We start from the raw sequence: 26,098 nt of genomic DNA, 5'->3' as shown, positions 1-26,098 counted from the left end.
TAATTTTAGATATTAATTATTATCTATACAACCTCTATCGCACTCTTTCTGTTCTCTCTCGACCAATTCTTCCCCAGTACCGGTGCCCAATACTCCAACACGCATATATACCTTTCTTCTTCGACAACGTTTTCATTTCTCTGGAGCCGCGCGCCTGGATATTATGGATTTATGGTGGTGGCTTTTCATGAAGCAGCGGGCAAGAGAGATGCATGCCATACTTCTTTTTTTGCATTCTCTTTAAAACTCAGACTGAAAAAAACTAAGCGACCGAGTTGATTAGCCACCACGTATAGCGCTTTGATTGGGATGGCTGGCTTTCGAAACAGAAAGTGGCCATGAATGCATGATGGCCAGTCATGGTAACTTTGGTGTTCTGGTGCAGGATGCGCCCAAGTCTGCCACATTTAAAGCAAAAGGGACCGTCAAGTTTGAAGAAATCTCTCTCTTTCTCACTGGTCAGATGGGTATCCCAAAGCCACCACTCTCCGGCCACCTGTCACCCACTCCACCCCATCAGCACGCTCTTCCTCTCCCCAATCTGTTCACTCTATACCTTCTCTTCACCCACCCCACTGCATCTCTTGACGCGTTTTGTCTCGCTTTTATAACACCTGTGCTTTCTTCACTGGCAGCATCTTCACTGCCCTTCTCATACCATATTTGGTTTCACAAGAAACAAACACACATACACAGCCTGTTCCTCATTCATCAATCTTTCGTTCATTCTGATCATAATGGACAGCTTTTTCACACCCATTATTCCCACCGACGAGACAACCACCATGAGCTTTCCTTCATCCTCCTCAACCTCTCAGTATTATTTTCCACCTCATCACGAAGGCTTGCAACTTCCCTACGCATTTCCTCTAGAGCAGGCTGGTCAGCGTTTAGTGTACCCCGCGTATCCTTTCGTAATGGGCGTGAATCCGCAACCGCATTTGCTATCAAAAGAGCATGAGAGAAGGCTTGTGGATGCTTGGACGACCAAGATTGCGAGGATTAAGCGCAAAATCGCACGCCAAAGGAGTCTCGGTTTGAACAGAAACTCTGCTTCCTGGCCTTCTTCAACTCAGGTGCATACACAGGAACTGCAGGCTGATGTTCAGAACAGCAACAACGTCGTGAACAGAGATCCCTACACGTTCTGGACGCCGGATAAGAAGGTGGGCTTGTGTGAATTCTGAATTCTGAACTTGGGTTTCACAGATTTTGCTTTTCTTGTTATATATCATACGGGTTCTCCTATTTTGATATGGTTAAGTTATTCAATTTGGGAACAGAGACTGAGAGTTTTGCTTAAGAAGGAGTTGAAGAATAGTGATGTTGGGTCTTTGGGAAGGATTGTCCTGCCAAAGGTAAAATTTGTGCAGAAATCTTGCTTGTTTGTTTGGTTTTATGTTGTTTGCGGTTCATTCTTTGTGTTTGTAGGAAAAGTTGAGAAAATGGAAAAAAAGAAAAAGAGTCAACCACTATCCTTTATATGATTGTGATCTAGACTGCCCAATAGCTAATTCCTCCCTGACTTTTTGATCTTTGCACAAAACATAAACATAGGGAAAAATAAAGAGTACTAACCCTCCTTAGCAATAATCATCTTTGAGAAATGATACTTAATAAGGATAAGTGGATAACTATGATCATTATCTAGGAAATTAGATTACTGTTATTTGCCTCTCTCATTTTTCAGTTTTCAGTCTCAGATTCCAAGCTGATCTAATGTAATCTTTCGTTAATCCTCAATCACAGAGAGAAGCAGAGGAAAACCTTCCAATCCTCTCTGATAAAGATGGGATCCAAATTGTGATCCGAGATGTGTTTTCTAACAAACAGTGGGGCATGAAATACAAGTGAGTATATTATGGGGTACAATTAACCATTTCATTCTCCTTCTCTTTTTTCTCTTGGAGTACTCTTTTTCATCTTTCTTAAATGCGGATCCATATCAGTACAACGAGAGCTGTCTATTAATTACATGTATAATGTGTAGCTCATGTGAGAGAGCACCCGAGTCTCATCCTATTCAGACTGTTTGAGCACCTATTCAAACAAAATGGGCTTCCGAATATCCTCTCACATGAGCTGCTCATATTTCGACCAACATTTTGCCTATCTAAGGGTGTTTAATTTCTATATGTTGATAACACAGGTATTGGATAAATAATAAGAGCAGAATGTATGTGCTTGAAAATGCAGGTAAATTTGCTCACTAATTTTCTATTTTTAACTTCATGGTCTCTCCTGAAACAGTGTATGTTCACAAATCTTTTCCAAATTACAGTGGATTTTGTAAAGCAAAATGGGTTGGTGATTGGAGATTCCATTACTCTTTACGAGGATGAATGCAAGAATCTCGTGAGTTTTCTTCCTTATTACACAAGTTGTTGAATATTAAAGTTGGATTAAAAATGGAAAAGAAAGTAATTTTAGCTGATTATGGCCTTGAACCTTTTCTTCTGTGAGACGGTATCCCTTGGAAGTAAGTGAAGGGAAAATGACAAAGGGAGAGGTGCTAATATGGACAAACTATGTGAGCTTTAAAATTAAAAGACACGCAGGGGATGATGTGCTGGTTACAGAACTCATATTTAATAGACAGATAGGACTAAGCACGCTTGTGGCACGCATTGTGTTTTTTTTTTTTAAAAAAAGAAAATAGAAGGCAAAGGTGGCAATCAGAGGAGCTACTTTATTTGAGGTGACTAGAGGTAGCAAAATGGGTTGGTGTGTCGGGTTCAAATTGACCCCTTAACCTATTAAGGGAAAACTTAAACCCGGCCAACACGATTAGTTAAACGGATTGACACCCTAAACTCAAACCCGACACGTTTATGAGCCGGGTATTCTGACACAACACAACTAACTCATTTAGCTAACAGGTCGTGCCAGGTTGACATGACCCCATTCGTTTGGTTTTATATATATATATATATCATTCTCTACTAGCTAGTACAAAGACCAATTTACTACAAAATGAATAAAGAACTAGAGGGATGCAACATGACTGTTCATGGCTTTTAAAAGATATTCATTAAGAGAATCAAATTATAGCCAATCCAGTCCATGGCTTTTAAAAGATATTCATGTATCTCTCACTTTCTCTCTTTTTTTTTATTTTATTTTTTTTATTTTTTTTACGGGTTGACCCGTTTATAAATGTGTTATTAACGGGTTGACTCGTTTATGACCCGAACCCATTTAACCTAAACTTAAACCTTATAACTTTGTGTTGTGTTTATATCGGGTTCGCGGGTCATGTTAAAAATTGACAACTCTAGGTATAACCATTGTAACCCTTGGCCATTGTGAAATTGCACAAGAAGGGCCTAGACAATGAAAAACTTTACTCGCTTCCTTAAGTCCAATAGAACCATAGCTTTAATATCCAACCCCACCGAAAATACAAGCGATACCTAAGCTAACGGGGTGATAGACCAAGCACTTCCCATTTTGAGTTTTGGTTAACATTACTACAAGTTAGGCGGACCAAGAGCATGCAGGTGTTTCCTAGCATTTCATACCATGCAAGTGGTGCTTTTGCTTGTTTCATCTCGACGCTTCATTTTTATAAGCATTAGTAATTCATCAAATCAATAAGGGTAATACTAAAAATCACTTATCCTATTTTTATTTGATTTTACTGATATGATAGTGTCAAATAGTCATTAGATTAATTCATATATATATATATATATATATAAAGATTGACTCTGTCACAATAGTATTAGGCTTGGCAATTCAGGTTCACGGATTGGGTTTGTGTCAACCCGACTGACTCGATTATTAATCGGGTTGGAACCCGTGACCCGAACACGACTCGATAAACACGATTAATAATCAGGTAACCCGACACAACCCAATTTTTTTTTTAATATATATATATATATATATTGAAAACCTGAGCGATGAATTTTCAAAGAGAGGCCCGCAATCGCAACGCAAAGAAAAAGCAACATAAAACAATGCGTTGGATATTGAATTTTGTGTTTACTATTATCCGACTCCCAAATTGTAAGGGAAAACACAGTGAGCAACAGAGGCCTCACCGGAAAGAGATCTGGCAAGGGTGCCAAGATGAGTCCTCCTTGCGCATCCCTTCCATTTCCAAGGCATGCTCTGCCTCACTGGCGGTGCCCATTTTACTGCGGCAGAAGATGTTTAGAGTGGCTTTTGGGTGATTGATGAAAATGTAACACTAGGTAGTGAGTTGTGAAGCTTTTTAGCTGAAACCTCTTGAAGGCAGAGCTACAGAAATGAGAGACTGAAAGTGATGAAGGGCAGAAGGGCGTGTGGGTCCTGCGGGTATGCGGCTAGGGTTCTACTTCTCCGTTCATAGTTTCACTAATTCACTTTCTATAATTTTTTTTTTTAAGTAACCGTGTCATAATCGTGTTGACTCGATTATAACCCGAACTCGATAATGCTAAACTCAAACCTAATTTTTTTATGTCTTGTTCGTGTCAGGTTCGCAGGTCGTGTCAAAAATTGTCAATCCTAAATAGTTTGGTGAGATAATAACAAAATAAAAATATAATTTTTAGTATTGCTCAATCAATAAGAGTAATGTCAAAAACCATACTTTTATCACACTCTACTTAGTCGCAGTACCAATCAACTTTTGAATTTAGATTGTATTAAGTTGGTCGCTCGAATTGTAAAATACCTTTTAGTTGGATTTTATCTTATCTTACCAGGCATAATCCATGATTTTTCTGGGTTTTTTTTTTTTAATATATATATATATATATTTTTTAAATTTTGTAACTTTTATATTTTTAAGGAAAATTACTATTTTAACACTTGCATTAATAGTCATTCTATGTTACTTTTCTATTTTGTTATAATCATGATTGATGCAATATTAAATTAGGCTGGTGAATGCTTTCGGATATGGATTGTCTGCAATTCTTCAGCTGACAGATTTTCAGACAATTCGGATAATCCCAATGTTCCTAGAGATTTGGGCCCATATGTCCAAATTGCCAGCAATTGAATCCCAATCCAATCCTGTCTCACTATTTAATCTGGAATATGTATGTTGGAGCTATTTGCAAGATTCATATGCCATGGAACTAATTAAACTTATGTAAAGACATTTAAGATGTGCATTCTATGATAATGCTTTAATTAAGTTATTTACTAATCTAGTGTAGACGTTTAATTAAGACTGTATTTTTCATGCGAGTGGCAGTATGTCTCCATTGAAAAGGTTGAAAGAGCAGTAGATCACGAGGCCTCCTCATACAGACAACATTGTACAAATCACAGCTCCAACAGCAACAACCTATATATCCCATTTACATACGAGGCTAGGGACGAGGAAGAAGCATCTTTAGCATTACTTATAGAGCAACTCAGACCCAAGGAAGAAGCTGTAGAAGCTAACAGCCTTGCCACTTTGTCCATGGGAGCTGCTTCTTCACATAGGCCGCACCTCGTTTAATCAATCCTCTCTCTATATATATATTATATATATACTAGTGTTGCTCTCTAAATTGACTCATTCTTAAATCCTCTTGAATTCCCTTTCCAAGCCAATGTGAAGCAACTTGGAAAGGAGTTATGAGATCGTAGTAAACCTATTTAACTTATCTAATTTAATATTTATTACTACTGTTGCTCTTCTAATCTCTGTTCTTCAATGTATCATTGAGCAAACTTTATCTCTTTTTCTTTTCTTTTTTAACACAAAAGAGAAATGAAACGACACAAAAAACTTGTTTGGCGGGCTAGAAATTATTCCAAGAATGCCTTTATATAAAAAAATTAGTAGTGCTATATATAACATCACTATTTCACTACATTGACGTGGCATTGTTAATTTGTCATTTTTTTTTCTTTTAATAATGATTGATCCAATGATAATTGACAGCATAGTAAGATAATGGTATGGTATATAACATTACTCAACAAAAATTTAAAAAAAAACTTAATCATTTAATTAACAATGAAATGAAGATGATTAATTTTATGGGGTAGATTAAATCTTGTTTCATCTAAAATATACACAATGACGTAGCCATTTAATTATGGTGTCATGTTATTTAAAATTTTAAAATAAAAAAAATATATAAAAAATAATAATAATTAAGACCATAGATTATAGGAAGTGTCAAACATAAAATAGGAGCATCGTTAACGTTTGCTTTTGGAGGTTGAAATTAAACTCGCCGTGCCCGTGTGGCGGTTTCGTCTGCGGAAACTGCAAAGGTGGGAGCGTGCGCTACTTTACCAAATTGCAGTGCCATTGCTAATTTGCTACTGAGAAAGGTTTGGGAAATGCACGTAGTGTGATCCATTCCAATTTCCAGGTAAAAAAAAAATCTATACTTTTTTCGTGAAACTTGGATTGTTCACGAAAAAGTTTACTACTTGAAACCCAAGTTGAATCAAGCTGTTATGTAATTATGATCCTCGTGATGGGTCCTCAGTTTTGGCTTTGTAGCTCATGATTCATGAACCCATATGTATTCAACCTGCGCATAGATATGGAAATGGAAGGTTTCTTTCTATGGGCTCCATCTGATTCAGTTCTTTAGACAAAGACATCACTAGCACAAGGGCAGGGGCAAAAAGCATGCGGCGCCTTAAATTTTGATTCAGCCATTATTTTTCATTGCATGATGCAAAACATATAAAATTACTCTGATTTCTGAAGTTGGGTGATAGAGGGTTCCTTCATTAGAGCGTAGGCCATTTAGAATTGTAAGAATCCCTGTTTCAGTAACAAAATACTGAGAGAGAAGTACCAGATTACTGACTGCTCGTGTCAGTGTGTGCCTCTTCCAATGATGAATATGACGTATATTAGCTTAAGTTTTTTTGAGTAATCGGTGATTTACCATGGAATCGACGTAAAAATCTTTAATTAAATATTTTACATACGTCTGAGAAAGAATATTAAAATATTAATTAAAATTAACTATATTTTATTAGTTTAAATTTTTGATATAAATAGTGATTTAACAAAATATATATATAGAGAGAGAGAAGTACCACTTATTATCATCAACCATGACTCTAAATCCTAGTTCAATAACTTTATTCAGAAGTATTCATTTTTATTAAATGAATGAACATTGAATTCAGAATAGTAAGCTTAAAAATTTGCCAGCAAGTGTGTGTATAGGTTACTTTCTTCTCCTTTGACTACCTCAATAGCAACATCATTGTTATCATGTTCTTATCCTTTCTCCTTGAGTTCTCTGTGATTTGACTCAAAACTATTCAAACAGCCTTAAGAAGCTCAAAGTTTAATTCTAAAACCAGCATTAACAAATCCCCAAATTGGTCTACACCATCATTTTCTACTTTAATGCTGAATCTTTGAGAACTTATGCATCATAAACTCTGTTGGGGAAAATATTGGCCTTCTTGGTAGTCAGGCCCATTGGGTCCACCCGACCAGGTCCAAATATTAAAGAGAGCATAATCCACCCGAGCCCATTAAGACCACTTGGGCCCAATCTGTTCAACTGGCCCGAATTGTCGACCCAAATACTAGTTGATATCCACATCCGCGTATATCTCGGCAGTACTCAGAATCTAAGGGACATGACGCACGACATGAAACTTGATTGTGCTTCCGAGGTAAGCGGAACCCGAAATATCCGTGCACCCGGGGCCACGTCTCCTCCAACCGCCTCGTGCATGAATTGAGAGGCTAATTGAACTGCTCTTCAACCTCTATAAATACTAGAACCCTCTCAGATATTAAGGTACATGTTAATCAATCTTTCTGGCATTATTCTGCGCATTTACTCTCAGAACCATACGCTCACTTAAGCATCGGAGCGGGGTTGTCGGAACCCCCCGACGCAGCCTTCTTTTTCAGGTGGACCTGGAGCATACAAGACAAATATCTGATCGACACGTCACCTACCGGAAACTGTTTTAACAGTTTGGCGGCGTCTGTGGGAACGACTTGTGTTGTTTTTCTACTACAAATCCGCTATGGTGAACACTAGATCAGAAGCGAACAGAGCGTCTCGGGATGATAGAAAAGCCCGAGAGGAAGGAAACTCAAACGATCCCCAACTCACTTGCATGAACGAGAAAATCAAGCAAATGGCCAAAAGTATCAAGGATTTGGCTACTATGAATGCTATTCTCCAGGCTCGGGTTCCGAAAATCCACCGGACAGTCACAGATCCAGAAGTCCAAGAGGTCCACAATAGTCATATCGGAGAGTGACGGGAGGACGAAAGACCCGGAGGCAGCCGAGTCGAGGAAGCTGGAGAAAGAAATTCGGCTAGAAGAAGGGAGCTTAGGCCGAGTATGTTCCCCGAAGTACTCTGGGCTTATCGTACCACAACACGAACTCCCATAGGTGCCACCCCTTTTTCTTTAGCATACGGTTCTGAAGCGGTCATCCCTGCTGAAGTCGGATCACCAAGCTTCCGAGTGTCACACTACAATCCAGGATTAAATGATAAAGGGATCAAGCTCAATCTGGATTTGCTACAAGAAAGAAGAGATGAAGCACAGGTCACATGGGCAGCATACCAGGACCGAGCCGCCCGTTATTTTAATAAGACCGTAAATCCCCAGAAGTTTCAACTCGGGGATTGGGTCTTGAGAAAAGTAAGCCCGATTACCAAAGATCCAACAGAAGGAAAACTCGGAGCACAATGGGAAGGCCCCTACAAAGTCATACGATGTCATGAAAAGGGAGCATATCACCTGTTGGACACCAACGGCAGGGTACTACCGAGGGCATGGAATGCTGAGCATTTGAAGAAGTACTTTATGTGAATCACCTGTAACCATTTACAATTTTAGTAAATTTACTCGTTCCGAAATTTCTACTTATCAAGTATAATCTAGTTTATCTTCTCAGCTCAAATCAAATCAAGTGTTGTGCTCCTCGGTTTGAAACACAGCCGTCTCGGAACACAACCACCGATCATGTTCCTCAGTTATGACTCGAACAGATTCAAAATTTGTCTAAGTCATTGGGGGTGACTCGGATCTAACCAGCTCAAATCAAATCAAGTCAAGTGTTGTGTTCCTCGGTTTGAAACACAACCACCGATCATGTTCCTCGGTTATGACTCGGACAAATTCAAAATTTGTCTAAGTCATTGGGGGGTGACTCGGATCTAACCAGCTCAAATCAAATCAAGTGTTGTGTTCCTCAGTTTGAAACACAATCGTCTCGGAACACAACCACCGATCATGTTCCTCGGTTATGACTCGGACAAATTCAAAATTTGTCTAAGTCATTGGGGGGTGACTCGGATCTAACCAGCTCAAATCAAATCAAGTGTTGTGTTCCTCGGTTTAAAACACAACCGTCTCGGAACACAACCACCGATCATGTTCCTCGGTTATGACTCGGACAAATTCAAAATTTGTCTAAGTCATTGGAGGGTGACTCGGATCAAACTAGCTCAAATCAAATCAAGTGTTGTGTTCCTCGGTTTGAAACACAACCGTCTCAGAACACACTCACCGATCAAATCCAAAATTTGTCCAAGTCGTTAGAGGTAACCCGGTAACACAAGCAAAACACATTCAAATCAAAATAACTCTTTTAATTACAAAATGATAATTCTATTTACATGCCAACCTGGCTGCAAAATTTACAATTTCCAGTTCAAAATACAACCTAAAATATTTTATAAGTTCGGACTGCCTGGCGAGTCAACTTCGTCACCAGCTTCAGCTTCCTCGGCATCTTCATTTCCGGGAGTACAGTCCGAGATAGAAGGCCCAGATGTCAAGTCATCACGGTATGGATTGGGAGCGTTCTCTGTCCAATTTGTTACGTTTGGAAAGAACTCCACGCCTAAGGTTTGAAGTTCATTAGTAGCACTCTCTGGCATCTCAATGAGTTCGGGCGTTACAGTCTCCGAATCGACTTCGAAAACTTCCGGATGAAGGAGCATAGTTCTCAAGCACTCGAAACCCCAGTTTGACCCCCGGCCCCAGCTAAGGCCTCGGAGCCAGGGAACCAAATCAAGTTGCTTCTTCAAGCGCTTGGACTTGGACTTGTAGTGATGACTCTTCTTCCGAAGCTTCTTGCACCGAGCATGAGCTTCCTTTTGCTTCTCGGCAAGGGCTAGCTTCTCGGCTACCAGCGAGTCCTTCTCCGTCTCCATCTCAGTCACCCGGGTAGTCAGAGTGGCCTTGCGTTCGTTAGCCTCAGTGAGGTTAGTCAACACCCGGTCGAGGGTCTTCTCACTTTCAGCGGCCTGGACACGAGCCTCCTTTGCCTGCTTCCGAGCTAGAATCAAATCTTTGTCCCGAGCCTCAATTGTCTGATCTCGGAGTTGAATGTCATTTTTTAGGGTCTCAATCCGAGACTCCAAATCTTCAGTACGGGACACGTCGAACTCTAGCTTGTCAATCCTGAACTGCATCTCAGCAACCTTGGCCGCCAGAGAGACTTGACTCGCGAAAGCTTCCCGGTGGTTTCGCCAAAAGGCAACCGACCTTATTATACCCTAAAAAAAAAAAAAAAAAAAGTGAAAAAGGGAAAATAATGGGTATAGGAAGTTTGGCATGAAGCTTACTTGAAGTTGGGAATGAAGTATCGCCTCTGCGAGTTCTCCCGGGGACCCAACACCGGGCGCAGACGAAAACCCTTCAAGAAGAATCTTCATCAAAGCCTCCAAAGGATAGGCTAGTAAGCCCTCCCTTAGGGAGTTCATTAGCTCTCCCGGACGGGAGGCGCCGGTCTCCTCAAGTCCTTCGGCACCCGGGGAATCCATCACTACAGTCGGATCCGATCCCTTTTGAATCGGCTCCAAGAAATTCACCGATTCGGTTTCTAAGCATTCTCGAGTCCCCAATCCGTCGCCGGGACTTAGTAATGCTTCGGGTTCCTCTGGCAGTTGATCCTCAAGTATCACGCCAGCATTAGACCCCGAGCAAGCCTCGTTCTTTGCAACGGATGATTGATCGACAGGCTCCACGGAAGACGGCTCGGCTAAAGTATCGGAGTCTGGAAGAGAAGACTTTGCCGGGGTCTCCTGAGCAACCGGCACTGTTGGCAAAACAAAACGCGGGCGACCAAAGAGAAGCTCGGCTTCGTTGGCCCGAGTCAATGCATACTCTCGTGGATCCGATGCAAAGCGGGTCCTCTTTGTTAACCCTTGCACTTTTTCTTTTCCTTTACGTTTGGCCGCACTCTGAACCATGGGAACCTCCCTCTCCAGCTCGTCAACTACGTCTTCAATTTCAATCACCTCAGAGCCGGGGATAGGGGCAATCGAGGCAGAAGTGGAGAGGGCCTCCTTTCCCGAACCCCCAGTTGACCTCCTCTCAAGAACGGTTACTTGGGCAGAGATGGTTGGGGGGTGGCCAGAAGCTCTCGGGATAACGGTCTACTTCCCGACCTTTTTGGCTTGAAGAGCGTATGTTTTCGGCTTGACGCTCTTCCTTGGCCGAGAAGCAATCCCCGAGGCCATGACCCGGGGGGTAGGAGCTACTTCGCTCCCGGATTTTCTCACCATGGTTTTCCCCTTTCAGTTGTACCAAACTTTTTCGGTGGGGATGTTGTACTTGAGAACCTTCCTCATATTCTCATCGGTAACAATGTTGTCATAATCAATCTTCAAAACGTTGGTCGGGGTTTGGGAGAAGGTCAACATGGTGGCAACCCTTCTTCTCCCGATCGCATTCAGAGCCGGAGGTTCCCTAAGGTCAATTTGGATTGGCCTCCACTCTCGGGGAATCCTTCGATCATCAGTCACCGGTCCAGCCAATTCCCATTCACCCGAGACTCTAAAAAACTCGGATCTCCACCCCCGATTGTTAGAATAACCCTGGGAAAGATAGATAAAAATCGGGTTTTCCCGAATAGTGAACTCTACAACACCCTCCCTTTTATAGTTGGCTCGGTAGATGTTGAAAAACTCCGGGATCGTCATCTGGGCCTCTAGGACTGTGCGCCAAAAGATAAAAGACGCGAAGAGGTATCTCCAAGCGTTTGGCGCAATCTGACTCGAAGAGATCCCAAGGTATAAAATCAACTCCCGAGCAATTTCTGGAAAGCCGAAGTCCGGCCAGAAGCATCCGTTCATAAATGACGATGTCACCACCATGAATCTCCAAGGTGACCGGATTCTGAAAATGAAGAAGAACCGAAGGGAGAAGGTCGTAATTGTTCCAGAGACGGAACTCATCCCCGATACGGATCTTCGAAGCCCCTCGGTGGTCGAGAGGAACAAGTGGTCGTGGGCCCACCTCCCCCTGGTTAGAGTTGTCAACCGGCTCGGGTATCACCTCATCGTCGGATAAAGCTTCCTCTTCTTCAAGATCATGAATGTCAACTGCTTGGAATTCCTCTGTGTCAGACATTATACGAGAAAAGATGAAAGGATGATATGCGGGAAAATTCGAGAAGAGATAAAGAAGTTTGAAAGGCGAATAGAAATGCGGAGTAAGAGTGAATAAAGTGCAGAAGAAGCAGTATTTATACCTAAATGTGACCCAGCTTAGCCGGTTAGAAGCGACCGGGAGCTGGAGAGACTCGCATAAATTCGTTTCTCCAAACCGGCAGCTAAAAAGATGCCGGTCATTTTTCTGACAGCCGCAACACGCCTCGAAAGATGAACCGGCGTCCAATCGCGTTTAATGCGCTGCTTGCGCATGTCGGCGAATCATGAGGCTCACGGTTACCGATACGATAAAGTTTGAAATTTAAATTTCAAATAAAAGAGAAAAAGAGCGGGATTCTCTTAAGTCACACGTTGAGGCTCTCGGGCAATAGGGAGCAACCGATACGGTGAAAACGTCCAGCCATGCCCCCGTCTAAGTGTTGAAGTATACAAAATAAAAACCTACTGATTGTTCTCGGCGGTATGCATCTGGTCCAGTCTTAAAGTATAAAGCAATTAAAGAACGGTAGATTGCTCTTAAATTCTCTTAAGCATAAATTTCGCATAAGAGAATTGGGGGGTAGCTGTTAGGGAAAATATCGGCCTTTTCGGTAGTCAGGCCCATTGGGTCCACCCGACCAGGTCCAAATATTAAAGAGAGCATAATCCACCCGAGCCCGTTAAGACCACTTGGGCCCAATCTGTTCAACTGGCCCGAATTGCCGACCCAAATACTAGTTGATATCCACGTCCGCGTATATCTCGGCAGTACCCGGAATCTAAGGGACACGACGCACGACATGAAACTTGATTGTGCTTCCGAGGTAAGCGGAACCCGAAATATCCGTGTACCCGGGGCCACGTCTCCTCCAACCGCCTCATGCATGAATTGAGAGGCTAATTGAACTGCTCTTCAACCTCTATAAATAGTAGAACCCTATCAGATAGTAAGGTACATGCTAATCAATCTTTCTGGCATTATTCTGCGCATTTACTCTCAGAACCATACACTCACTTAAACATCGAAGCGGGGTTGTCAGAACCCCCCGACGCAGCCTTCTTTTTCAGGTGGACCAGGAGCATACAAGACAAATATCTTATCGACACGTCACCTACCGGAAACTATTTTAACAAACTCTGCTTTTAAAACTAACTAACAAAGGAATAGATTGATGAACAACTACACAAGCATTTCATTATTGAAAAAAACGCATCTTGGGATGTCATATATGGCCTCAACTTAGTTAATGCACCAATAGTGTAGAGTTTGGATGCTTTTTCATGCTTCGTGCTCTGATCTATGACAGGCTGATCTTAATGCGCTTACTTCATATTCCACCATTCTTGATTGGTGTAATTCATGTCTTTTACGGCTCCATTGCATTTTTACATATCCAAAACTCTTGATTCAAAATTAATATTGTTGAAACCATTCTTGACTATTAAGACTGTTTCCATGATTGTTCTCTCTCTCTCTCTCTCTCTCTCTCTCTCTCTCTCTGGTTTAGGTTTCCATGTACAGTTATGTTTCTCAAGCCATTGAATGCTAACTAGATGATTAGACTACATTTAGTTTTAGATACCAAGACATGTTTTATAAATATGAATCTTTTCAGGTAGTTTGTTTTCAAATTTAATGTTCAAAAATATCATAGAAATAAGTACTGAAAACAAGTATGTATGATAAATTGATTGCAGCTTACCCCATTTGTCGTTGTAGCGCAAAAGTTTTGGCCACCATTTGACAGATTTAGCGTTACATTCTTCATGGTTGACAACTGACTTGGGCTGATATGATTGACAACTATATACCCAACTGAGGCAGGCGTTACCATTACGATTGACAGCTATAGACCCAAACTAGGCAGGTGTTATCACCTAAGCCTTTTGGTTACATGCAGATTCTTGGATTGCCTCTATATAAAGTCATCTCAAGTCTCTTTAGAAATCCATCATCTACAACTCAATCCAGGAGTTTCCGCTCCTATTAGTTTTATCCAAAATTCTTTTCTTCTTGTACAGTTGTACTCCTATAAATATTAGAAGTTTTCAATATAGGAATACCATTATGGTGATGAATAATAAGCTTGATTGATTGAGATGGAATCTTTTCTTCGTCAGAGTGCCGAAAACAGAGAATTTCTTGCTTTCTCTGTAAGTCATAGGAACCGGTGTTTGATAAAAGGACTTCTATCTGATAAGGTTTCTTTTTCCTGATTAAGCTATATTCACAGTATTAGTTGCACTTCATCATTAGCATCATGATATGCTTAAGTTCCTTCCTGAGTAGGTTGCATGTTTGAATTCTATGAAGGACTACTTACCATGCCCCTAATGTTTGGATCTCTAGTTAACCTCATGTGGCATTGGAATACTTCTGCTTGCTAAAATCAAATTTATCGGCAGCTTTTGAATATGATCCTACCTACAAACCTAAGTTTCTTTTGAAACCTGCATTGAAATTTCCTTGGGGGTTCTCTTGACATATGTTATTAGCATACTATGTAAAGTTATGTAGTTGGGTGGGTTACGTGAGATGAAATCTCTATATGGAAAAGGGAAGACATTGGAAAGAAGGAAAACAAACAAAGAAAAAGGAAAAGCTGATGGCCATGATTTCACCTCTTTTTGAAGTGAAAATGCATGCAAAACTATTCTGTTTGAAACATGAATGCATGCAAGCAATTATGTATTGTAATACCCCAAATTTTTATTAGACAACATATTTTTTTTAAAAATAAATAAAAATACCTATGTTTATTAATTATTTTTTTAAAAGTAACTCTAGTTAATTTAACTAGATAAAAGTTAACTATGGGTTAACTAGATATTTTATTTTTAACTCAAGTTAATAAACTTAACCCTTAAGTTTATAAACTTGCTGAGCAAGTTGTTATTTTTTATTAATTCTCTTCTTCTCTCTTCTTCCTTCTTCATTCTTTCTTCTTTGTTCTTCCTTCTTGCCGAGCACAGTTCGAGCGAGAGAGAAGACAGTGAGACAGTGAGAGAGAGAGCTCAGAGACGGAGAGATTGAGAGAGATCCAGTGAGAGAGAGATGCGAGGGGTAGAGAGGGAAGCAGAGATCGGGAGAAAGGGAGAGATACCGAGAGGGAGAGAGTGGCCGGGAAGTGAAGACCCGGTGGACCCAGAACCCAGGGAACGTCGGCGGTGCTATTTCCAGCGGGCCAGGTTTTGTTCCGGCCGAACCCCGCGACCCGTGAGCCCAGAAAAACCCGAGAGACCCGAGGCTCACGACCCGTGACCCATTGAACCCGACGGTTGGAAGTTTGGTTTTTCCGGCGATTTTCGGTGGTCCCAGTGGCGATTTCCGGTGGGTTGAAGCAGAGGCGAAGTCCGGTGGCCGGAGAACGCGATTTCCGGCGAGACAGAGCTGCGTTTTCTATGGGTCGTTGGAGGAGGCAATTTCCGGCGAGAAATCAGACCGGTTTCTCTGCTCTTCTCATTAATTTCCGGTAGCCTTCTAAAGAAATTCTCAAGGTAATTTTTGTGGATTATTTGATTTAGTTGGTTTGTTGTGGTTGAAATTTGAATTGGGTATTTTTGAATGGGTGTCTCCCGTTTGATGTGCTTGGCCGAACCGATTTAGCACTGAAAATCGATTCCCTTATTTTTGGTTGTCTTCCTTGTTTCGGTTGAAAAGGTTTTGAAGATTGGATTGATTTCCCCTATTTTGACCATTGTGGGTTCGCTCGATTTTTTTTGGGTGTTTACTTCTTGTTTTGGCTATGTGGTTAACCGATCGATTTATGATTATAGATACGGGTATTGGGTGCATTTATGTTGTGATAACTGAATTAGAAGATAGTTTTGGGGTGGATTTTGAGTGTTCCGTGTTTTGTGAGTTTAACCGATTATTTGTGTCTTTCGGTTATGTGTATTTTGGTTAAGCTGTGTTTTTGATTGAACCCGAGCAGCTTTGAAGCTCAACTCGACACTCTGTTTTGGATAGTATGGTGTGTTGTCCTAAGTCGGTTATTAAGATGCAGCTAATTGTGAGTGAATATGTGTTATGACTGTGTTCCTTATTTTGTGGGTTCGAGCAGTTTTGTGGAAGTTGGTAATTTGTTTTATGGTTGGGATTTTGATGAATTTTAAATGATTTTTGGTTGTTAATGATCACGGTGTAGTATTTTAACCAGTTGCTAGTAATGTTCTAGAATTGGATGTTAGTCGGTTGGTTTGACTAACTATATAAATTTTATGATCAGTTTATTATCGATTCCCTTGTTGATCCGATTATAGATGATTTTGATATGGATGTTATTTGATTTTTACTATTGAATTATATTATGGATTTGAAGATGAATATTTTGATTGGTGGTTTTGTGGATTGGATTGTGAGATGGCTAAGAGGCTATTGCTTTCGGGTAAGAATTGTTGAGAAAAGTTATACTGTGAAGTGCTATTTTGAGGATTTTTGGGCTGGATATCAATATTGGACATTTTGATTTCTTTTGATTAAATTGAGGACAAATTCTGGGAAGTTTTTGGTTGAGTATTAGTGATGAAAGATTTTAAATTCCCGTTGAAGGTTGTATTTGGGTTTTTATTGAGAGTGTGTTGGTTAATTGAAATTTGGATTTGGGGGATTTTCTGTGGATTAGTCCGAATGAGTTCATGTTGAAATTTCTAAGGGGTTGAGGATTTGGTCTATCGAAGTAGTGATGTTGATTTATGTATATAAATTATGCTGTAATTGGATAGTGATTTTGTTTATAGAATATACATATAGGATAATTTAGTTTAAGTCTTAGAATTGAAATTTCAGAACGCTCAGCTAAATTTATCCTTGTGTTTTATTTAGGTTAAAGCTCGATCCTGATGTCAATGGCAAATCCAGGTAAGGAGATACAACACCGAAAAACCCCAACAAGATTTTATTATAAATCTTTTGAAAAAGTGTTGGGGAATTTTACAAAGCGTTGCTCATGCGATTTTTAATGCCAAGCTTTATTACTCATATGATATTGTTTAAGAATTTTTGAGCATAAATCACAGTTTTGGTTGAGAGCATTTTTAAGAATTATGATTTATGCATAATTATAGTTAAGACTAAGAGCATTTTAAAATTATGAATTATGAATTATGCATACTCACAGATATGATTAAGAGCATATTTAAAGTTATGATTTATGCATAATTACAGTCATAATTAAGAGCATTTCAAAGTTGGGAAATATGCAATGATGAAAAAGAGAGCATTTGAAAGTTATGACTATAGAGCATTCCAAAATAAATGACTCTATTTATGAATACAGTTTTGAAAGAAAAGAGAATCTAAAGTTAAATTCTGCACATGACTACAGTTATAAAAGCGGCTCTTACAGTTTTGAAATAAAGTTTACAGATAAAGCAGAGCCTACAGTATTACAGAAAATCGTTCATGTGCAGTAACTGTTTAACCCTGAGGCACTATTACAGCTAGGATTGGTACCCATAGGGTAGCATGGCAAGCATACCATGTGTTGGTGTGTGCTACCAGCCGATGTTGGCCTTCACCTAGGGAAGATCCCCAACTCGGAACCGGCTCTCCCCTGTGACGACAGGCTGAGTCCATAGGTCTGTGTGACAAAAGCCAACGTGCTCCGCTCACGGGTAACAGCGGTTTAGAGTCTATAAGGGGTTAAACCACAGAGAAAGGATTAAAGAGAAAACTGATAAAAAGAAATTACTGGATCATAATAAACTGTCATTCTCATAATAAACTGTCATTCTTATACCATTATTCATATTCTTCAAATTCTATTTAATTGTTCATATGCCATGCCACCTGTCCTAAAACAATACATGTCACTTTATGAATCATGCTTTAATATGTGTTTTCTTGTAAAACATAAACAGCCTAGTATATCACATCTCAGACAACTATTCATAACTTGAATCTTGAACTTATACTCAATCTAAAATCACATATCATATTCATACTTTTAAACATTACCATAATTTTAATATACTCAAAAACACTTAATTCATCTAAAATAAATTAAAATCAACATACTATTGGTTTAGGTTGTAAATCAATTTACATTATGCAATTCATCATATGTGAAAATAATTCTTATCAGTGAGTAGAATAAATCTGTCATTGTGCATGACTAAAGATTATGGCATAAAGGTTTATAACATGTTTTATTCCCCTGGTGTTGTATTTTCCTTACTGAGTTGTCGAACTCACCCCTTTTTCCCTCCACCCCTTTCCAGATGTCAGCAGTAAGTCGAAGTCTTTTTCTTGTAAGGGCGTAGACCTCACTGAGAGCGATAGTTCGTGATGAACCGGCCAAACCCTAGTATTGTATAGTATGTTTTGTTTCTTTTAGAGGATTCAAAGTGTTGTAAAGAATTATTAATAGAAAGGTTTAAGAGAGTAGAAGTTTTAAATTTATATGTTATAAATGCACGCTTCCATTAATATGATTTTAGTACTCAAACTCACGTTTCCCTTATATCCCAAAACGGGGGCGTGATATTTTTGATTTGGAATTGGTGGCCTAATCTGCTTTTGTGGGCATACTTGATGCAAAACCTAGTAGAGATGCAAGTTTACACCCTAGGAATAAGAGAGAGTAATTGCACAACGGACATGATCTTGACCCCATGTTTACTTTATAGTAATATTCACTCATTTCTACATAAGGCCTTCATTTCAAACTTTTTTTCTAGTGCTACCCTTGTTCTGTAAGAAAAAGCTGTCCATCTTTTTCTCTTTATTTCTCTCCTCAATGACATGGTTCTTGATAGATCTGCTTAAAGATCTAATATTATGCACAATACGAGGAGAATGGAATTGATATCTTTTATGATGTTGTGTGGTGTGGTAATGACTTCATGACATGAATCAATTAATTTTGGTGCAATAAGAGCAATACCCAAAACAAGAATTTTAAGAAAGTTTGTGATAGTGAAGATGGTTGTACCTTTATTATTTCAGAAATGATAAATTTATGCAATTAATTATTAAAGCATTGTTTCTTTCTATTTCAAACTTCCAGTACATGCTTCTAAAGAGGGCCAACTAGGCAACTATATTCATCCTTTTATGTACCACTGACCACTAAGCCAGGGACTCCACAAGGGTCTCCCGGTTATCACATAAGAGAATCAGTTACTTTTTATTTCAAGTGTACTTCTGTTTTTTCCTTGTTGGTCTATTGTCTACCTTTTCCGCATTGATTGGGATGAAAAAGGGGAAACATTTTTTTTATAAAATATTGAACACATTTCATTTTAATGGAAGGTTATGATAGTCAATGTTCAACAAAATATGCTAGCTTCTGCTGTACTAGATTGTGACGAAATATTTGTTTGTTTTGCAGGATGAACTTGAGAGCATGGTTGATTCTCATGTTATGGTCAAACAGATGACAAGCAAGCCAGGCATGGCATCAAGATCAAGATGGCGATGGCATGAGGTCAATGACCACCTTGAGATGGTTCAAACTAAGAAGACAAAGCGCAGATTTCATCAATTGCAGCAGCTCCTTTTTACTCACATTCCAAACATTACCACACTCTTTTACTCACATTCCTAACATTACATAAACCCCCTAACAACAACAAAAAATTACTTTATTAAACTTTAAGAAAAAAAAAACAAAAAACAACAAAAATGACCATGTATACATATGACTGCAGTACTGGACTTTGTCTTACAGGACAGCTGCGGTCATTGCATACAAGGTTAGAGTCCGAACCCTAACCTTTCTCTTAGAATTTATAGTGAAACCCAACCCCTCCACAACATAGCCCTTGAGAGAGAGAGAGAGGCTGTTGTTTGATAGAAAAGTTGATGTTAGCTGTGGTTGCACGGCTTCCTTTGATAAGTAAGCCCTAGTCTGCCCACCGAGACACCGTACGCCTCTCTCTCACGCTTCTCACACACACCTGTCCGCTCTTTGCCTTCCCTAACTATGGCATTTTCCTCTCCCCATCCTTGCAAACCATCCTGCTGACAACCATCTTTGATACTCTCAACTACCAACTCGTTTTGTGCATTCTGATAATGGAGAAACTTCTTCACACCCATTTGAGTCCATTTCCACCACGTATGCCAACAACCACTATCATCACCAGCTTGAGGCAAGCAAACAAGCAAACATGGGTTGTCCTCAAACGTGCAACATTGAACTTCCCCTTCAAAACATTCATTATCAATGAACTCTGAGTAATAACATTTTCTGGTACAGCACAGATATCATCATATTCGCAACAATATGTGTGATCTAAAGAGCAAGAGAAGGAGTCTATGCAGTATGGATTACTGAGGTTGCTGGACCTTAGAAGAAAGCCAAGAATGGCGCGCAAAAGAAGTCACTTTGAACAGATATTCTGACTAGTATGATGAGGAACACAGATGGGACCTCAAATTTTGCCTAGCATCATGCTTTGAGATCTTTATCATTTCTCATATTTGAGTTCTACATGAGAGTCCCACAAATTTAATGGTGGATTCACCCATTCATTGTAGAGAGATGGGCGAAAGATGAGAATAAGAATGAATATTATCATTTCTCTATATATTTTAGCAAATTTTGCCTAACATCATGCTTTGAGATCTTTCCATTTTGGACAGCCATGTAGACATATATGTATGTTATGTAATTCTCAAAATGTCATGCATACCAATACGGGTGAAAATTCTTAAACTTCTAACCATGTAGATGGGTGATTTGATTTTCCTATTTGCTCAAGGCAACTAATTCTTGGTAAAGTAAAAAAGAGTAAAAGATCTCTGTTATCACAATTTGATCTCCTGTTTGATGGCATCCTCAAAATGACCTGTTGTCTATTTTTAAACCATATTCTGGCTCTAATGCTACTAATTAATTAATACCAACTCCAAATGTAAAAAAGGAAAAGGCTACCATAAATGTCATTAGCACATGAGACACGTACTTGTCGATAGGGCTGTAAATAAATCGAGCTATACGTAAACAGCTTGAACTTGATTCAAGTTCGGTTTCCTTATTAAACAAGTTGAACTCGTATAGATTCGGTTCGACTCATATATGCTTGTATAATTTTATTTTTAACTTTGTAATGAGAACATCTTAAGCATTTAAAAAGGTAAAAGAAAATTATCTTTATAATGTAATAGATATAGGTTAAATTATTGTAATTGTGAGTCTTGATATAGATATATGTGTATTTGTGTATGTATGAGTGAGTTTGTGTGTATGTAAATCTTTGTGTAATAAATGTATAAACATACTATAAGACAAATATATAGACTCGATATTAGATTAATTAAGATTCAAGTTAATTTATCTAATTAACTCAAACCATAAAATCTCAACCATTATTAATTAACTAATAATTAGTATAGATTTACGAGAAAAATTATACGATCACTACATTTATTTTATATATGAAATAAATAAGTTAATTGAATAACTTGTAAACAAATTCGAGTTCGTTTGAAATTTAAACGAACTAAGTTTGAACAAATTATTAGATCATGATAAACTTGAACTCGGCTCGATTATAGCCCTAAGCTAGTCATCTGTGGTGCGTAGTTTTGCACCCTGCAAAGACCGGCCATAAGAATTAGGTGTATATATATATATATATATATATATATATATATATATATATAAAAAGCACTGCATGAGTCCTTGGATGTAGAGTGTTGGTAGTCATAAATCCATTCTAGTTTGTTTTTCTTATCATTCAATCAGCACATGCTCTCAATGATATAGATTATCAATGTGGTTGATTCCAATGCCTCTAAAGTTTTGTTGGTGGTTTCCAAATAGAGTTATAAGCATGTTTTGTACAGAAAGACCATAGAATTTTGAAGGTTTAAAAACGGGTAATCTGAATATTTTTTTTTATTTTTTTATTTGTTATGAATGACTTTTTCTTTTCTTTTCTTTTTTATGAATATTATGAATGACTTGTACTTGTTTTTGTGGTATTACATTGAGCCTGATGACATATTAAATGAGACGCGCTGCACGCGCATATTAGGTGGCAAATTGTTAGTTTTGATATATGGATTATGGACTTATTTAAAAGATAAGCGAAACCTAAAAAATTTGTTATTGAAATTAAAAACCCAAGTATAAATCCAAATCAAATAAAAACATGTGGGTTAAATATGATTTTTTCCTAAGAATTAAGAATAAAGTTTTCTTTTAAATTGGATTGGCAATTTATTTTTTCAATTTAGTTTATTAAATTGGTATATATTCAAAGTATGTGTGAGGATCACAAACTCTATTAAAAATGCATATGAAAATTATGTGTATTTTGGACAACTTTTTTTTTTCTTTAATTGGACATATTTCAATTTAATCAATTAAATTTGAAAAAAAAATTCTCCAATAAAATTTAAAAAAAAAAAAAAAACCAGTCACCCACGGCAGCTGTAGTGGATCTTTACCATGCTTTTGTTTTGTTTTTTATTAAAAAATATATATATATATTTCAAATATTTTTATCTCATTGAAAAATTTCTAAAGGCATTTTTTTTTTTTTTTTTTTTGAGTTTAATTCGTAAGAATGACATAACGAATTGTGTTTTAGTGGGAGTGAGAATTATTTAATGGAAATTTCCCTCTCCATTTGTACTCCTCTCCACTGAACGTATACGACACCCCGTTTTTCAGAACCCGTCCTAAATTCATGCCGCTCAAGCCTCAACGCTCAACAGTTCCACATCATCACAATCTTCCTCATCCATCTTCAGGCTATGGGATAAGCCTCCCCCTTCTCTCCCTCTCTCTCTCTCTCTCTCACACACACACACACACTCTCCAATCCAAACCCCAAAAAACCCCCCATGGCCACGGCCTCTGCAACTCTCTCTTCCCTCTCCTCTCTCTCCCTCCACACCACCACAACCACCCATCGCCTCTCTCTCTCCAAACCCACAAAGGCCTTCTTCTCCAAACCCACAAAGCTCCCTCTTTTTCACACCTTCCCCTCACACCCCACCACGACCTTCATAGCCAAGACCTCCGACATCGACACCACCTTCGAAAACTTCGATCCTAACGACGAAAATGACGCCGTATTCAACCCCCCAGAGGCCCCAGAAGGCTTTGTCGCCCCACCCTCCTTTGACGATGGTCCCATGGAGACCGAAGAAGAAATCGCCGCCGCGTACGAAGAGCTCTACGGCGCTGCGTACAGCGGAGAGAGCTATTTGGGCAATGACATATACGTGATGGACTCTAAGGTGAGGAAAACAACTGGGTTTGGTTCCAAAACGAAGAAGGAGAAAGTGAAAGATGGGTTAGACGAGAGGGTGGTGCAGGTGAGGAGGGTGACCAAGGTGGTCAAGGGAGGGAAGCAATTGCATTTCAGGGCCATTGTGGTGGTGGGTGACAAGCAGGGCCAAGTGGGTGTTGGGGTTGGGAAGGCCAAAGAGGTTGTTACAGCGGTTCAGAAGTCCGCCGTGAATGCCAGGCGGAATATCGTGTCGGTGCCGATGACCAAGTACCTTACATTCCCGCATAGGTATTTGTGGTTAAATTTTTGTCCTTCTGTTTTTGGTGGGTGGTGATCAATGTGTGCAAAATTGAATATGAAATTGAGTCGATTAGCTTGTTAATGTGACATTGTGTGTTGGATCTGTAATAAATATCTGAGCCATTTTAAGTCTACTTCATGATAATTTGCCAAAGCGTAGACTATTAGGAGCTCTAAGATGGCTGTCCTAGCTATACCTATTTGCCAAAGCGTATATTTTTATTTTTATTTTGCTGTGGTTTATGCAATGGATAGTTATAATAACGCCTTGCACAAAATACAGTTGCTCTTGGAATGATGACTCTGCTAATCGTAAATGGCCCCAGTTTAGTTTGAGAGAAGTGAGTGTATGTCAACTGTCAAGTGTCATGCATTCAAGTTGTTGAAGTTATGTGGGATTCAATTTGGATGGTGAATTAGATAGCAGTTTCTGAGGCCACATGGTCAAAGCTCCTAAGAGTTTTGCATGAATGCTTGGAGTTCTGAAGTTTATGGCATGGCACTTATATCAACAATACTTTAAATCTTTAGCTGAATAGGTACTCTTGTATACATTGCAAACTATTGGAAGCTGTATATGTTATGTTAGAAATTAGCTTATGTAATACTGCAAAAGATGTGTAACTTATTTTATATGAATAGTTCATATGACTTACGGGATTTGCTTTGTGAGGGGACTGGATGGTTATCTGCTTCATATTCTGGTTTAGGTTGTTGCTATCATGAAGTGCATCAAAACCTATGTTTTGTAGACAAAACTAGTTTAGGATTTTGGTCCTCTGTGTCTCTGCACTTAGACGGGCTGTTCACTCAATTTTTTAATTCTTAGATAGTTTCAAAATGCCACAACAAATATGAATTCAAAATCTTGATATAGGTGGAAGCTTGGACATATGATAGCTTTTAGATGGCCAAGTATATGACTTAGCTCCATTTGAGTGTCAAAGGCTTTTTAGGTTTAAGATTTTTCTTTTTGGATACCTTGTGCATTGGTGTCTGTTAATCATAGATGACCCCATCTTAGGCTGAACTGAGCAATTCTTCATTGACTATCAAGTTTGTTAGGGAGACTGACACCAGGGAGTCTTTTAGTGGGACCATAACGTACTATATTGGAATACCACTTAATCCAAAAGCTTAAATTTATGGGTATGGGGCAATTATATTAAATTAACTCTTGTAACACATTTTCAACGTGGGACTTAACATTTCTTTACTCACACTTGCATTCAACAATCTACCCCTCATGTGTGAGTCTATTACAACATTACTACATTCCCTCTTGAGCCAAAGCTTTATCAATCTTATGGGTCATCTCTAGGATTGCTTGTATGGGTAATGTGAGCTTTGTCCATGACATGTACCTTTGTCCCTGTTCCAATTGCGAAAGGGATCCATCATCCATATATACGCATTGTCCCAGCCCCAATCATGAAAGGGACACCATCCATCAAACCGTACACTACCATTGTCTCTAGGATCACTTGTATGGCTATGTGGGCTTTATTTGTGCCATGGACCATCGTCCCTGCTCCAATTGCGAAAGAGACCACTATCCATGCATGCATGCACACTTTCCCCTTTTGAAGGGTTATCTTGTAAAATGAGCGGAGCCCTTGGTTTTGGAATATACAACTCTATACAAAAACCCTTTGTAATCATTATCACTGCATACGTTTTTATAGACAATACATATTGCCTAGCACATATTCTTTACAACCTGTTATGTTAGTGGCTGAGTATTCTCATATCAATCTTGCCACTACTGACATTGTTGAGCAAATGGCTTGCAGGTCTGAGGGAGATTATGGAGCAGCAAAAGTGATGCTTAGACCTGCTTCTCCTGGTACTGGAGTGATTGCTGGAGGGGCTGTGAGAATTGTTCTAGAAATGGCAGGTGTTGAGAATGCTTTGGGAAAGCAAATTGGGAGTAAGAATGCCCTCAACAATGCCAGAGCCACAGTTGTTGCAGTGCAGAAAATGAGGCAGTTCAGTGATGTTGCTCGTGAGCGTGGTATCCCAATGGAAGAGCTGTGGAAGTGATGGCAGTTTCAGAAGCTGTTATTTTCTGTAGATTTTATACAGCAGACTTTGTAATGCAGGCTTCTTATGCTGGGAAGGAAGAAAATTACTTCACCTTTGACCTGAATTTTGTAACAAAATTATTATTTCCATTTTTTTATTTTCTCCATATCCCAAATTGGATGCAACAAAACTGACTGTAGCCTTCTCCTGCCTACTTGGGTTTGATTACGAGAGTACAATCAGTTTGTTTACCA

General features: G+C 39.1%; 2 protein-coding genes across 2 annotated transcripts; both read left to right on the top strand.

The window, feature by feature from the left end:
- Positions 1-737: 737 nt before the first annotated feature.
- Positions 738-5,468, top strand: LOC133867876 (B3 domain-containing transcription factor LEC2). Its single transcript, XM_062304644.1, has 6 exons — positions 738-1,166; positions 1,284-1,358; positions 1,750-1,850; positions 2,150-2,196; positions 2,282-2,355; positions 5,192-5,468. Exons 1-6 carry the CDS (start codon positions 738-740, stop codon positions 5,441-5,443), a joined length of 978 nt encoding a protein of 325 aa, XP_062160628.1. The 3' UTR covers positions 5,444-5,468.
- Positions 5,469-22,957: 17,489 nt separating this feature from the next.
- Positions 22,958-26,098, top strand: LOC133869613 (small ribosomal subunit protein uS5c). The gene is made up of 2 exons (XM_062306654.1): positions 22,958-23,807; positions 25,613-26,098. The coding sequence occupies exons 1-2, from the start codon at positions 23,128-23,130 to the stop codon at positions 25,860-25,862; spliced, it is 930 nt and encodes a 309-aa protein (XP_062162638.1). The 5' UTR covers positions 22,958-23,127; the 3' UTR covers positions 25,863-26,098.

The sequence above is a fragment of the Alnus glutinosa genome, chromosome 5 (assembly GCF_958979055.1).
Source record: "Alnus glutinosa chromosome 5, dhAlnGlut1.1, whole genome shotgun sequence".
Taxonomy (NCBI): domain Eukaryota; kingdom Viridiplantae; phylum Streptophyta; class Magnoliopsida; order Fagales; family Betulaceae; genus Alnus; species Alnus glutinosa.
The sequence above is the reverse complement of the archived record's forward strand: the minus strand, read 5'-3'. Positions and strand labels throughout refer to the sequence as shown.

Coding starts and splice junctions, on each gene's coding strand:
- LOC133867876 (XM_062304644.1), top strand. CDS start 738: ATGGACAGCTTTTTCACACCCATTATTCCCACCGACGAGACAACCACC. Junction 1,851..2,149: donor CAGTGGGGCATGAAATACAA/GTGAGTATATTA, acceptor TTGATAACACAG/GTATTGGATAAATAATAAGA. Junction 2,197..2,281: donor GTATGTGCTTGAAAATGCAG/GTAAATTTGCTC, acceptor TCCAAATTACAG/TGGATTTTGTAAAGCAAAAT.
- LOC133869613 (XM_062306654.1), top strand. CDS start 23,128: ATGGCCACGGCCTCTGCAACTCTCTCTTCCCTCTCCTCTCTCTCCCTC. Junction 23,808..25,612: donor TACCTTACATTCCCGCATAG/GTATTTGTGGTT, acceptor AATGGCTTGCAG/GTCTGAGGGAGATTATGGAG.